This window comes from Atractosteus spatula, chromosome 2, assembly GCF_055471065.1.
Source record: "Atractosteus spatula isolate fAtrSpa1 chromosome 2, fAtrSpa1.hap1, whole genome shotgun sequence".
In the NCBI taxonomy this organism is placed as follows: Eukaryota; Metazoa; Chordata; class Actinopteri; order Semionotiformes; family Lepisosteidae; genus Atractosteus; species Atractosteus spatula.
The window spans coordinates 12,497,616-12,510,482 of NC_142707.1; the positions used below are offsets into that span (position 1 = coordinate 12,497,616).

A 12,867-nucleotide genomic window follows, 5' to 3' on the forward strand; every position below is an offset into this window, starting at 1 on the left:
TTTCTCCATGATCCAGATGTTGAACAGTTTGAGTCTGGGTCACATCACTAACTAGAGTTCCTGAAGTGGTGGCACTCCAGGAGTAGGACTGGGATTAGTCGGGCAGGGCTTTGACCCCAGAGATTGCCTGAGCATCGGCAGGCTTGCATTGCTTCTCCAGTCTTTGATGACCCTACTGTATGTGGCTGTGTGGCCTATGACATGTCACAAGTTGATCAGCTCAAAGTCGGAGCGAGTCAGAGGAGTCCAGGTACAGTTAATTCGGGAACTGTCAAAGTCCCAGTGATTAAGGAAAAACAAAATGGAGAAATGGAAGATGAAAGAAGTACAAAAGACTTTTTTTACTATTTTTATACTGTATGTGTTGTTTACACTTCCGTCAGTAAGCTTAGTAACGTATTGTAAGAGAAAAGTGTAAGGACACTGCTTCACTGAAAGTGCTGGCCACAGTATGAATGTTGTTAGGCCCGTTCAATATGTATTTTCGGTGTATGTGTTATTTGTGATGAGGTTGTATAAATTAAAATCAGGATACTGGAAATAAACTATACTAAACCAGTATAATGGGTTTCTGACCGGGCATGGTTGGCTTCTAACCTGAGCAAAAGGAATAGAAAGTGTAGCTGAACCACAGTGAAGTTCCAGGTAGGCCAGCCCAGCTAGAGGTGAAAAAGCCAGAGGAAGCAGGACCCATAGTTTGTAAAACAGGTTTAGTCACAGATGCTGAAAACAGCATGGAAAAAATAAGGATTGAGAAACCAAATTCTTTAGAGACTGAAAGGCCTTTAAAGTTTTATATAGCAGCAAAAGCTTTTTAAATTCAATTGTAAAATTAAGTGGTATTTGAAGCACTACTTTAAAAAGCAAGTCACATGGCTTTATGACTGTGGCTAGGGATCACAGGATTAAACATAAACTCTAATGCTCAAATGGAGAAAGGACAGCATTTTAACAGCATTTTAAATTATACATGAAAAAGATCCCTGAAGGATGATCAGTGTGAATGTGTGAATACTCTGTATGTTGGAAAGGACAGAGGCATCAGTTGAAGTCTAAATGTGCAGAATAATTTGGCAGATTTTCTGTTCTCCTAATCTAAGATGCCATTATGAATACATGACTTTGTAATGGGTGATTTGCTATTTGTTGGGAGTTTTTCCTGAGCAGAGGTGTCTCTCCTGTGTCTGAGTTGATGGGGCATATCTAGCATGATTTAACGGACCCTTTGGCCTCAGCATAGCTATAACACATATCACTGAGAATGTCTGTCTAGCCTGTATTGATCTCTTTTCTCACTTATGCAGGTTTGCTGTACTGTTTGTATGAATGCTATCAAGTTACAAACTACTTCACCAAGACAGTGATGGAGCACCTTACCAGTAATTTGCAATAGTATAGGTAACCACAGTCACACTGCTTTCAGTTTGCTATATCAAAACAAGGGCCCCATACTAGACTGTACTACTGTGCCCACAGGTTAGACCCAAGATACAAAACCATGATTAGAGGACATACCACAGCAGGTGGTTATATGGATATTCATGACTGGTATAGATGAATAAATAATAAAGACAGAGTTCATGAAACTTGCCAGCAGCTGTCCTCCCTTTTTCTACAGGGCAGTAAAGGAGCAGCACCTCACATGTGGTCCTCAGGCTACTGCTGTTTAAAAATGTGATACGGGTCCAGAATAGGGTGGTAACCTCATTCTTCTTCATCTGTAAAATCAAACCTGTGCTGCAGCAGGAGCTCTGCAGTGTCTCAGCAGTGTTTTCACTCATGTGTTAAAGGCAGCATTCGCTTCAACATATTGGACAGTAAGTCCAGTTGTGTAATTAACTCCTAAAGGCGAGGTTCTCTGGGTCAACGTTGGCCCTGTGTCATGGGTTTAAGAGTTCGGAAAAAAAATGGTTTAAATAGTAAAAAACTGTGGAAAATTAAATAAGCTCGAATTTTCCCCTATTACTTTTGTATTGGAAATTTGGAGTGGTGAGCTTTGGACACATAGGAAAAAAGCCACCAAACTGCTGTTTATGCTGGTAACTCGCTCAGCATTAATGGAACAACTTGCTCTTTTATCGCGACAATCTCAATCACAAAAGACTGAGTAGAATAATGCAGTGACAAAAGACATTACTTTGTAGTTTCACTGGTCACTCACACCCCTGGGACAAGCTGTTAAACAAGTGTAAAAGGAAATTCTCAAGCCTCTTTCCATATGAAAAAGCAACCCCTAGCTGGACCCCACTGTTGCTGGCTTCCTGTGGTGAAAATATGAGCTGTGTGTGTGAACCTGTGTGTTGCTGAGGCTGATGGTGTAACTGAGTACATATGAGAGGGAGTGTATTTGCATCTAACCTTGCACCACCTGGGATACATTTCCAGTGAGGAATCTGAATCAAACTGCACACTGTAGCTCTGTGCACAGCACAGGGGATCTGCATCCCTAATAATGATATGAGGACCTGTAAATTATGTGGAGATTAAAATGGAATTACATGAGGGTGAAAGAGATTCAATCTGAAAATGCACATGGGGGACCTTTTGCTTGGAGATGAGATTGGGAAAACATTCCCCAGTGCCCCAAAAACCAGAAAACCTTTGATGTGTCCCCCTCTCCCAGAATTATATATTGGCATCTCTCACTTACAGAACTAAGTACTGATGTATCACAATGTTTTTTTTTATTTTGACTTTTGAGCAACACAATTTCAAATTAGAGGGTCTGTGTCAGATAATGCTGTAAAGGTTTTGTGTCTGTCCACTCTCACACTAGACACAGGACAGTGCATCCAGACCAGGGGTATATGAATTAAACAAGAAATCTGTTCAATTAAGATTACTCTGCTCCTTGAAGGCTGAAGAGGACTTGGATTTTAATCCTATATTATCTCTAAATTACTTAATTAAACATGTCATCTGTTTAATTGATCTCAATGGAATTGTTCTGTGTCTTTAGATACTGGTGATTTCATGGTGACCTCCAAACCTTGCTGAACTGGATTGGAGATGCCTGGCCTAAACTCTGATGGTATCTCAAGTGGGCTCCGAGACACCCCAGTGTCTTCTGCCCTTCAGTCTTTCTAAGCTCCCTAGGTCTTAATTAAACTTGTAATTCAATTAATACCACATTTAATAAGGCCACTGGACTTACTTTCTGTTCTAAAACCTTTATAAAAAGTCAGAAATAACTTTAACGTTGCAATCGTTTGGGAGCTGCAAATAATTAATAAAGGATATAATTTGAAAATGTATTTTAATCAAAGGTTTAATGAAGTAATTGAGATCTAAACTGGACTGAAAACTGGGGAGAAACACCTCACTGTAGTGCTGAGGATTTTTAATGCAAAGTGTTAAGACGTGAAAAGTTGGTTTCCTCTGTCCATGTCTGTTCATTCACAGCTGCTGGGAGGAACTAAGAGTGTCAGTGAGCTTCCTCAGACACGCCAAGAAACTACATTGTTGCACCCAGCTCTGGGACATCTGCTATAGTAACAGGAAAGGAGTCCACTGGGACTGATTCCAGGCATAGAAGTGCTGTGTCATTAACCCTCTCCAGAAATATTTCCAAACCATCGAATTCCCCAAGGGGTTCTCTTTGGTGACACAGAGATCTGGTAGGGCAATGCACTACCATTGTGCAGAGGCTTGATCCTTTTCAGGTTTTACTAGCTTCAGGTTCTTGTAGTCTGAAAACAAATATATTTAATACTTCTTAAACTGCTCATGTGCCTTTTTTTCCAAACTCAGATTGTCTCAGGCTTGGACTACCCACCACACAGTGTTGGCAAAATATACTCACAACTACAGCTGAGAAAAGCCAGGAATTAATCAGACTGCTGTGAACTGGGAATCTGTTTTTTCTCTTGGCTTTTGCTGGACATTACTGATCCTGTTACTGATCCTTGAGAGAAACAGGATCTAAGGGTTTAAAAGCAACCCTGAGCATTTAATTACTGAACTGAATCAGTTGTGACCTGCTCTCTGAAATCTAACTTCCCAGGGGTTGTTAATAATGCAATGCTTAACTTTCTGGAAAGTGCTAAAAGATTTCTTAAGGGAGTCACAGATACTTTCATCTTTATGGCTTTTAGAAGTAATGCATTACATAGTAGGATATCTGGAAGAACCAGTTGCCCAGAATTAAAAATGCATCCTTGTAAGAACATGGTTTAGGAAGAGCAGGTCCCACTAATTGACTTAAGTATTCTGAAATGCTGTTGCCTAAGTGATCTGCCTGCATAAAAATTCTGCAGCACAGAACATCTCCAGAATCGATTATAAATCTTTTGCATCCATTTTCCTTTATTTCAAGTATCAGGTGCAGTATGTTTGGGTGCTTTGTACTATGCTCATAATATCAAGAAAAGTGGAAACTAATGGAGAAAGTAATGTAAATGGTCTCAAATCTACAGTTCCTGTTCTGATGTATAGACCCCTGTATATCCTTCAGCACTGGAGCTTGCTGCTTCTACACTGATAACCTATAAACCCAGTAAAAAGGCCAACATTAACATAAAAGAGGAGGAGAGCACATTGAAAACAGAGCATTGGAAACTAAAGTTCACAGTAACAGCATTTGAAACACACAGAACACTCAAACCCAACAGGTGCCCCAATCTAGACTTACAATAACTTCTAGGAAATCAACAGTACAAGCAGTACGAGGTCTGAAAGCCCATCCTATTGAATGAAGAACAGCCCAGAGTGGTTTCCAGACCGTTTCCTGTTTCTACAGCAGCTTGGTGTGGTGTCAGAGTTTGCGCGATTCCTGAACCGCCCTGCCGGTCCTAGGCGAGAAAGAGTGGGACATGACTTGATGGGCGGGGGAGGAGGAAATCCTGTCCTGCAAGCTTTCGTACATTGACCCCTGAACCAGGATATCCTCCTCACACAGGTCACTTTGCCCCTCTCCCTGGCCTGAGCAGCTCATGACCGTACCCTAACCATCTCCCTCTTCACCTCAGTCAATAAGATAACACACAAAGTGGACACACTTCTACAGTGCATGTTGAAAACACATAGGATACACTCAATTGCACTGCACACATACTGGACACACATTTAGTAAACACAATTTAGGTAACACACACTTGATAGAGAAATAATGTGCCCTGCTGTGGACAGCTCACCACACTGTTAATAATGTCAAGAGAGTGCTACTGAAGAACTACACAAGTCAGTAAGAAAACCAACACAATGCAGGCCTTGTGTGTTTGTTGTCCTGCTAACGATTCCCCCCCTCCCCCATGCTCGCGCACAGTCTGTTTTTTAACTACTTGGCCCCTGGTTCCTCAAACTCTCCGAAGGAAGTAGCCACAGGACAAAGGAGCTCTTTAGAACAATCACTAGCAAGCCAAGAAAACCATGGAAAGAGGAAAGAAAAGCCAACCCTGTTCCTCTATTCTGCGCTGAGTGCTGCAGTTATCAAGAGCTTACGCTCCAAGATGTGCAGGTGTGTGCGTTGGCGTTGAGAACAAGGAATGGGGGGCAGAGGTTGGAGGAGGAGGAGTGGGGGGGGGGGGGGGTCAGTGAGGGGTACGGGGGTTCAGAGGCCGCCTCTTCCTCCTGCTGTCACCACTCCGTCCAGGAGAGAATTCCTGGAAGGGGGCAGAGACTTAGAGACAAAGGCAGGAAGGCTGACTGTGCTGGACCGGGGCAGAGGACGCCCAGTGCAGCTCTCACCATGGTAAATCCCGAGCACAAAATGGTGAAATACGGTCAGGTGTGGTAAAAGAAGAGGAAGGATAAGGACTATAAGACTTAGAGTAGATTGGTCAATTCCAGTAGGACATAACAGAGTATGATGAATGGATGGTAAATGAAAGCAGATTATGGTATGGTAATATGCAGTAAGCCATAGAAACATGTGGAAAATGAATTATAGAATGCAGCAACCTTGGTTTACATTTAAATGCACAATGTGCAGTAATGATAATTTATTTGACAAAAAATGGTTGCATGTTGGAGTAGTCAGGAACACTGGTACTAAATTCTACAGCAAGTCACTGTACCCAGATTACCCCAGTAACCCATCTGTATACATTAGTGCAACGAAAAAGGAGGCATTTGTTCTCAAGGTTTCCTGTGGTTTAAGGAACATGGACACAAAGTCACAAGAGTTCTTTAAATTCATTCTGCTGGGGAAATGGTCGGACTGTGTTTATTAATGAAAAGCCTGCATCTGACAATACACGTCAAACGGGTGACTACATACCTGTCCTGAATGTGCTGCTGTCTGAGCTGGTCACATGCAATTTAAGTTCACACGATATGCTAAGGTGTGGTAGTGCATGGGAGAATGGGGAATGAGGAACACAGTTAAAATAAGATATCCTTTGGGTTATGGATCTCATGCATTTCCTCAGTCACAAAATGAACATACTTGCTACAAAGATCTGCTGATACTCTGGATCTGCTGATACGGATAAATACTTTTAAACTTATCTAAACATAAAGCAATTCAAATAAATAGTTTAGAATAGATCATTTTGGTTTGCAGATGACTTTTTCTTCCTGTTCAGAGTTCTTGATTCTAAGTGCTAAAAGCTATTTTAGCATTTCATTTTTTGTCTTCCCCTGTTGTGTCTCTCTTTACAGTGCTGCAGAAAACTACTTCACGTTAAAATATCCCTTAATATGCTGAAAAATTCAACACCTTGTTTACTTGATATGGTGTGTCAGCTTAGAACACGTAGTGTTCTAACACTGCTAGTGCTAGTTCTTTTCCAATATATAAGAGCTGTGTCAGAAAGAATAGGTCGCTGTGCTCCCCAAGTACCAGAACCCATCACCTCTTTAACCCTGGGTCTGGTACAGGGAGACAGAAAGGAGAAGACAGTGTCACACAGGCAGCCAGTTGGCCCTGCTCACTCTGCACACACAGCAGCAGTTCAGCTTGCATAAAACACCTTTTATCAAGCAGGAGTACAACTGTATCAAGTGACACTAGAACAGCTTATAAGAACCAACTAACTGCTAACACCTCTGCTTTGGAGACTTAAAGCTGCTGGAAACGGATAACTGTTGCTTAAATCTCTCGGAACACAGGGCTGAGTCATCACAGGCATTCGGGACAGCCAGTCAGGCTCAGCACAGCAGGGCTGACACCGTGATAAATGTCACAACAGGACTGCAGTGTGGAGTGTGGGTGGGGTGTGCATCTGGGATCTGCAGGACTGCAGAAGGAGGACAAGAGGACAGAGTGGGGGTGAGGGAATAGGAGGAAGCTGAAGAAGTAGGAAGAGGACAGAAGGAGGAAAACAAGCAACAAAGAGGGAAAAAGAGGAGTGTGGACATGACAGAGACGGAAACAAGAGGGAGGAGTGTGCCATGCTTCACCTCCATCTCTCCCGGCAGTCTGGCAGGAGTTGTACAAGCCACAGAAGGGTGTGATGGTGCTTGGAGAGATCAGCCAGGGTCATACACAGCTCCGGCAGCTGAGGGAGAGGGGAAGGCATTTTAACCAAAGCAAACTGTCTTTTGTAGCTTTAGTTTATACCTTAGAGACTATTGCACAAATAATAGTACAAACACCAGTCTGCTTCAGTAGACTGCAGGGTGCTTATGAAGTGATTTGGCCATTTCATTCAACTTGTCAAATCTATGCACCACGGAACAATGAAGAATTGGTACACATTTAAATGGAACCATGGGGAACACATTACCATGGACTATGACAATACACACCAGGGGGCACTAACATCAGCTTAGAATGACCTCCATCTGTGTCCATTGTGGCTGGAGACTGCTGATGCTAATGTTCTCTGGTGTGTACCATAACTGTTAAATTCAAATTCAATGAGCTTTATTCAATGAGCTTGATCAAATTCAATGACCGATGAATTACATTGTTGCCAGAGCAAAGACAATTAACAAGACATTTACAAGAGAGGTTCACTGTCTGTTTCTCAGGCTGTGACAGGAGATCACATACTAGCCTGCCACTCTATTGAGTTTGCTTCCCTCTCTCCCGGTAGGACTGATAACTGTTCTGATTCTGGCAGGTGTGGGAATATGGGGATTAGATTCATTATTTCAGGGACGAATGTCAAATCCCAAAGTATTTCTTCCAGTACAACAGAAAGTGCATCTTTATCTCTTTTTCTTTTTGTCTATCGCATTGTGTTTCTCTTCTCCTGTTGGCATGTGTATGAAATTTCACAGTTTCACAAAACATTGGTGTCATGGTATTGTTGTTTAATAAGGCACACAAATTTTAGATGTACATTCCCTGTACATACATACAGAACTATACTAAAATGATAATTGCTAATACTGTATCAGCAGATGACCCCAGTTATATGAACATACTAATGCTGAATGTGATGTTGTTTTGTAAACTGTATTTTGTAATAATTCCTAATTATGAAACTAGTTTCTGCAAAATGCTCTTTTAATATACTAGAATGTGTTATCCTGTGCTATGTTACATGGTCAGTATGTGGAGCACAGCCTAACTGGAGTAGTGGCCCAACACCTTCCTTTCTGGTGCTTACCTGTGTCCTCCAGTCTCCAAGGTTATGCAGCAGTACCAATAGGAGGTGCTTGAGCTCCAAGTGGGCGTGGCCGCGGAATCCTCTATCCAGCCCCACCCTCATCACCATCACCACCAATTGCATCAGACCTCGGTTGTCCAGCCAGCCACAGTTCACTACACCACACACTGCCAAGAACTGAGAGAGAGAAAGATTTAGTTTTTGTTTTGTTTAATGTAAATATCATTACTTTCATTTGCTTTGGCAACACTGATTGTACCCATCGGTCATGCTAATAAAGCACCTTGACTTGAATTGAATTGAAAGAGGGGGAATATGGAGAGAGGAGGAGAGGGCAGAGGACGGTAGAGGGAAAAGTGAAAGAAAATGGAGAGAGAAGGGAGAAGATAGAAGGTAGAAGGTGAAAAGAAAGGGGCAGAGGAAAAGGCAATAGAAGAAGAACAGAGGGAAAGAGGAACATGAGGGAGGAGAGGGGGGAATGATTCAGAGGGAGGGAGACAGAGGAGACAGTGTGAGAGGATAATTAGATTATTTATTTGCCATGCGTATTTACTTAACCCCTGTGCATTTGGGTGTAATTGCTTTGGCAGAGCTTGTTCCTCTGTCACGGCAATAGAGCCTCAATGGATGAGGAGAATAAGGGGAGACAGAGCTGAGAGGCTGAGTGTGCTGCACAGGGCCACGCATTCACACTGCAGCGCCTTACTGGATCACCAAGTCTTGTCTGTCTAAGGTGCTATGTGATGCCTTTAGTTTATAAACTAAAACTGTACTGCACTGTCCCATAGAGGATCATCTTATAACTCATTTGACTATTAAATGTGGAGAGTATATTTTAATCATCTCAGAAATATCCACCAAATTAATATGAAATTGCTTCTAGAACTTTGGAAAATTTCCTATTTCTGGACTTATTCAATATGTTCTCCTCTGCAGCATGCAGCCAAATTTTGCAGTATGCTCTGAAGCATGTCAGCTGAAATTTAACATCTAGCTTATGAGCTACTTTTAAATCCTCTGCAGTGCACTGGACAGCCTGGAATATTCAGGTACCCTCACAGGGGATAACATACTGTATTTGGATTCAGACAAGCTAGTCTTCCTGCACAAAATCTCGTGTTGGAAGGTTTGTGAAGAAAATTAGGCCACTGCATCACAAACTGCAGATTCTAAGGAAGATTCTGTGCGCAACTACAATTCCCATTCCAATAAGAGTTTTTCAGGAAGAATTCTTTCCACTTCCATTTCCACTGAGTGATGCCATCTTGTGTAAGAACAGCTGGAATATAAACCTTAGGAAGTGCAAATTCCATTTTAAAAGCTGTGTAATGTGTTTGCACTTCCAACTTCCTATATAGAAAATCTTTGAATGTTTTGAATCAGATCAATTTGATCAGATGAATATACCATACTAAATGTATTACAATTATGCATGCAAAACTTGGATTTTAGCTCAGTCTTAGTCTGTGAAGTCATTATCCAGGCCATATTCACTGAAAACACGTGCCAGTTCAGGGCTGATGTCCAGATCAACTATAGCAGTTTGAACTCTGATGCTCCTGAAACACTGCAGTAATCAGCAGTCCAAATTCCTGTGGCTTTACCACCCTAAATCTCTGCCCTGAGTGTTCTGTCCCATCAGCTTCTATCCCTGCGCTGTGCTAGGGGTCCAGGCACACTCTTGTAATTGCAGTTGATTTTCACACAGCCTCACAGCCAGGGATGGGGACCGTGAGATTGATCACGCAATCATCATTGCAGGAGGCAGTCACCTTGCTGCACCCCAAGGTGAGAGTGTGTGCAGTCTGGGCCTTTTCTCCCAGACTCTCTGGGTTAAACTCCCTTGAAGCTATGTTCTTAATTCAGTTAAATGTGCTCCTTTATGCATCCATCATCAGGTCATGCTTACAAAAGAAAGAACTATGATAACTTTGGGACCTTTAAGATCATATGTTTCAGTGCAGAGTCGGGGTTGTATTTCCAAATGAATTAGTCCAAGACTAAAAACCTGACCTGTTCACCTGTGATGTCAGCTCTGCACATTGGCCAGATACAAAGACTACCTAGTGATCTTCTTGTTGCATTCCTATATAGCAGCTCTTCCGAAGTCAGGAAAAAACAAACTGAGTTTTTCTATGGATTCCCTCTGACTGGGAAATTAAAGTCAGAGAAAGATGACTGTTCTATCAAAGCTTAGCAGATACAGTATGCCCTTTGAAACAGTTTACTGATGTATACCATCTTCAAAATTGAGTAACGTGTAGTCAACCATAGTAGTAAAAACATGGTCAGACACAGAGAAAGGCCAGGAGCCATGGGAAATCGTGTCAAAGCAAAGTAAATTCATGGTAAATCCATTGGAAACCTATCACATACCAGGTGATGTGTACTGATTAGGTCAATTTTCATAGGCAAACTGAGGCTGACTGCACATACTGGACCATACTGGCCCTGCACATACAGGGTATACCTGGTATACAGCTTTCTGCTATACCTGCCAGAATCAGTCCTAGGTTCACCCAAAACTCCAGGAAACTGAAGTAAGACTGACAGATGTACAGTAATGCTTCCTTCGGAGATTCACATTCTTTGTACTAGAAGTGTCTATAAAGCTCTGTTTTTGGTATCGGGGGTACTGTGTCTTTGACCCAATTCAATAAAGCAAAATAGTTGAAAAGATCTCCATAGTTTCATCATATTAAAGAAAAGAAAAGAAGCAGTCAAACAGAAGGTGGATTTCCTGTCTTCAATTATGAGACATGCAGGTGTAGCTGCCATCTTGCTCATTACAAGGCATCAGTTTTCCAGTCAAATTGCAGGAAATGTGTTTGAGCAGATAGCTGTGATCATGTTTCTGAGGAAGGAGGACAAAAAGTCTGCAAACACAAACTGATAAACTGTGTTCAAGGCAAGAGCAACTCTGTCCAATGTAAATGTGTGGGCAAGGAGCTTTAAAGAGGGAAAATCAGTAGTTATTAAGTCTCTAGGGTCTGAGAGGCAGAAACTACAGCCATGAAGGCTGCAGCCACTGAGCAGGGTGACCTGACCAGCAAACGACAGACACCAGCCATTGCAGGCAGATCAAGCAAACATGAATTATATAATACAATGAATTAAACATTGATTATATCTTTTCAACAGAGAAGAGTGATAGTCTCAAGGTCGCTTCCAGCTTCCTGCAAGCATACCCTGATAGCTAACTTAATAGTTTCTTTCTTATTTCTCTTTACTGTCTTCCCCTTATCTCTCTTTGTCTCTCACTTCCTCCATCTCTAAATCTCAGCCTCCGACTCCATCCCTAAATCTCATCCTCTCTGACTCCATCCCTTTCTGCATCTCACACTCTCTCAATTTCTCACCTTTTCTAAAATTCAATCTTTTCACACTCTGACTCACTTAATCTCCCTGGCTCCCTCTCTAAACTTCACCTTCTCTCTCTAACTCAGTCTCCAGAGCTCACCCTCTCTCTCTAACTACCTCTCTAAATCTCACCCCTTCTCTCCGACTCTCTAAATCTCACCCTCTCTGACTCCCTCTGTGCTTCTCACACTCTGATTCTCCCGCTCTTGTGTCAGAGGATGGACTTGCATCCGCTGCCATTTCCTGCCTAGTCTTATTTTAACTCCTGTGAAGCTCTGTGGAGGAAACAGGGCCAGCTGAGCTGGGCTGTCTGCCCTGTGTGCTCCCAGAATGGGGGTGGGTGGGGGGGGGGAGTTACTGCCCATCCGAGAAAGGCTGCTTCACAGAGCCAGCTCCAGGAAACTGCTCAACATGAGAACCAGTCAGCTGGGGATGCTTCAAAGGCCTTGTGTTTTCTAAGGATTGAAAACACTCATTCATACACATTCAGTTTATCCTTGGTTTTGAACTGAATGTTTTCCTGGAGGTTAACAGCACTGCTCAGACTCAGTAAACACTTCAAAGGCAACACCCCTGGGAAAGGAAAAGGGATGATTGATACTTCCAACCCTTCTTGTAACCAGTCCCAGGGTTGTCTGTGTCAGTCTCCTACCTTGAACACATTGGTCAAGTTGATCTCAGGCAGCCTGTAGGGTCCATCACCTTGTGCTCCATCTTTATGTGTCCCTTGGGAACCAGAGTTAACAAGACTGAAGGGTTGAGAAGGGGACCTGGGAAATAGATGAAGAAGAGAATGATAAATTAAAGAGGGAAAATAATTTATATGGGTGTGTGTTATATGCCATTCTCTCCCAAAATTAGCCCATACGTGATACATTCTTAAAATTTTCACAAAAAAAAATAAAGGTCAAGAGACAGGACTCTACAATAAATGGAAAACTTAAAAACTTAAAAAAAGACATATTTATGGACATATGGAAAACTATTAAAAGACATATTTACAGTTATC

The 12,867-nt window shown here is 42.2% G+C and overlaps 1 protein-coding gene across 1 annotated transcript in view; it reads right to left on the minus strand.

Annotated features, from left to right (window-relative positions):
- Positions 1-12,867, minus strand: part of LOC148839282 (uncharacterized) — a 94,448-nt gene that overhangs the window by 36,503 nt on the left and 45,078 nt on the right. The window contains exons 12-14 of the mRNA XM_088929321.1: positions 12,511-12,628; positions 8,499-8,675; positions 7,342-7,439 (exon numbers count right to left, since the gene is read on the minus strand). Coding sequence (XP_088785447.1) covers positions 7,342-7,439; positions 8,499-8,675; positions 12,511-12,628 — 393 coding nt within the window. The remainder of the gene's footprint in view (positions 1-7,341; positions 7,440-8,498; positions 8,676-12,510; positions 12,629-12,867) is intronic.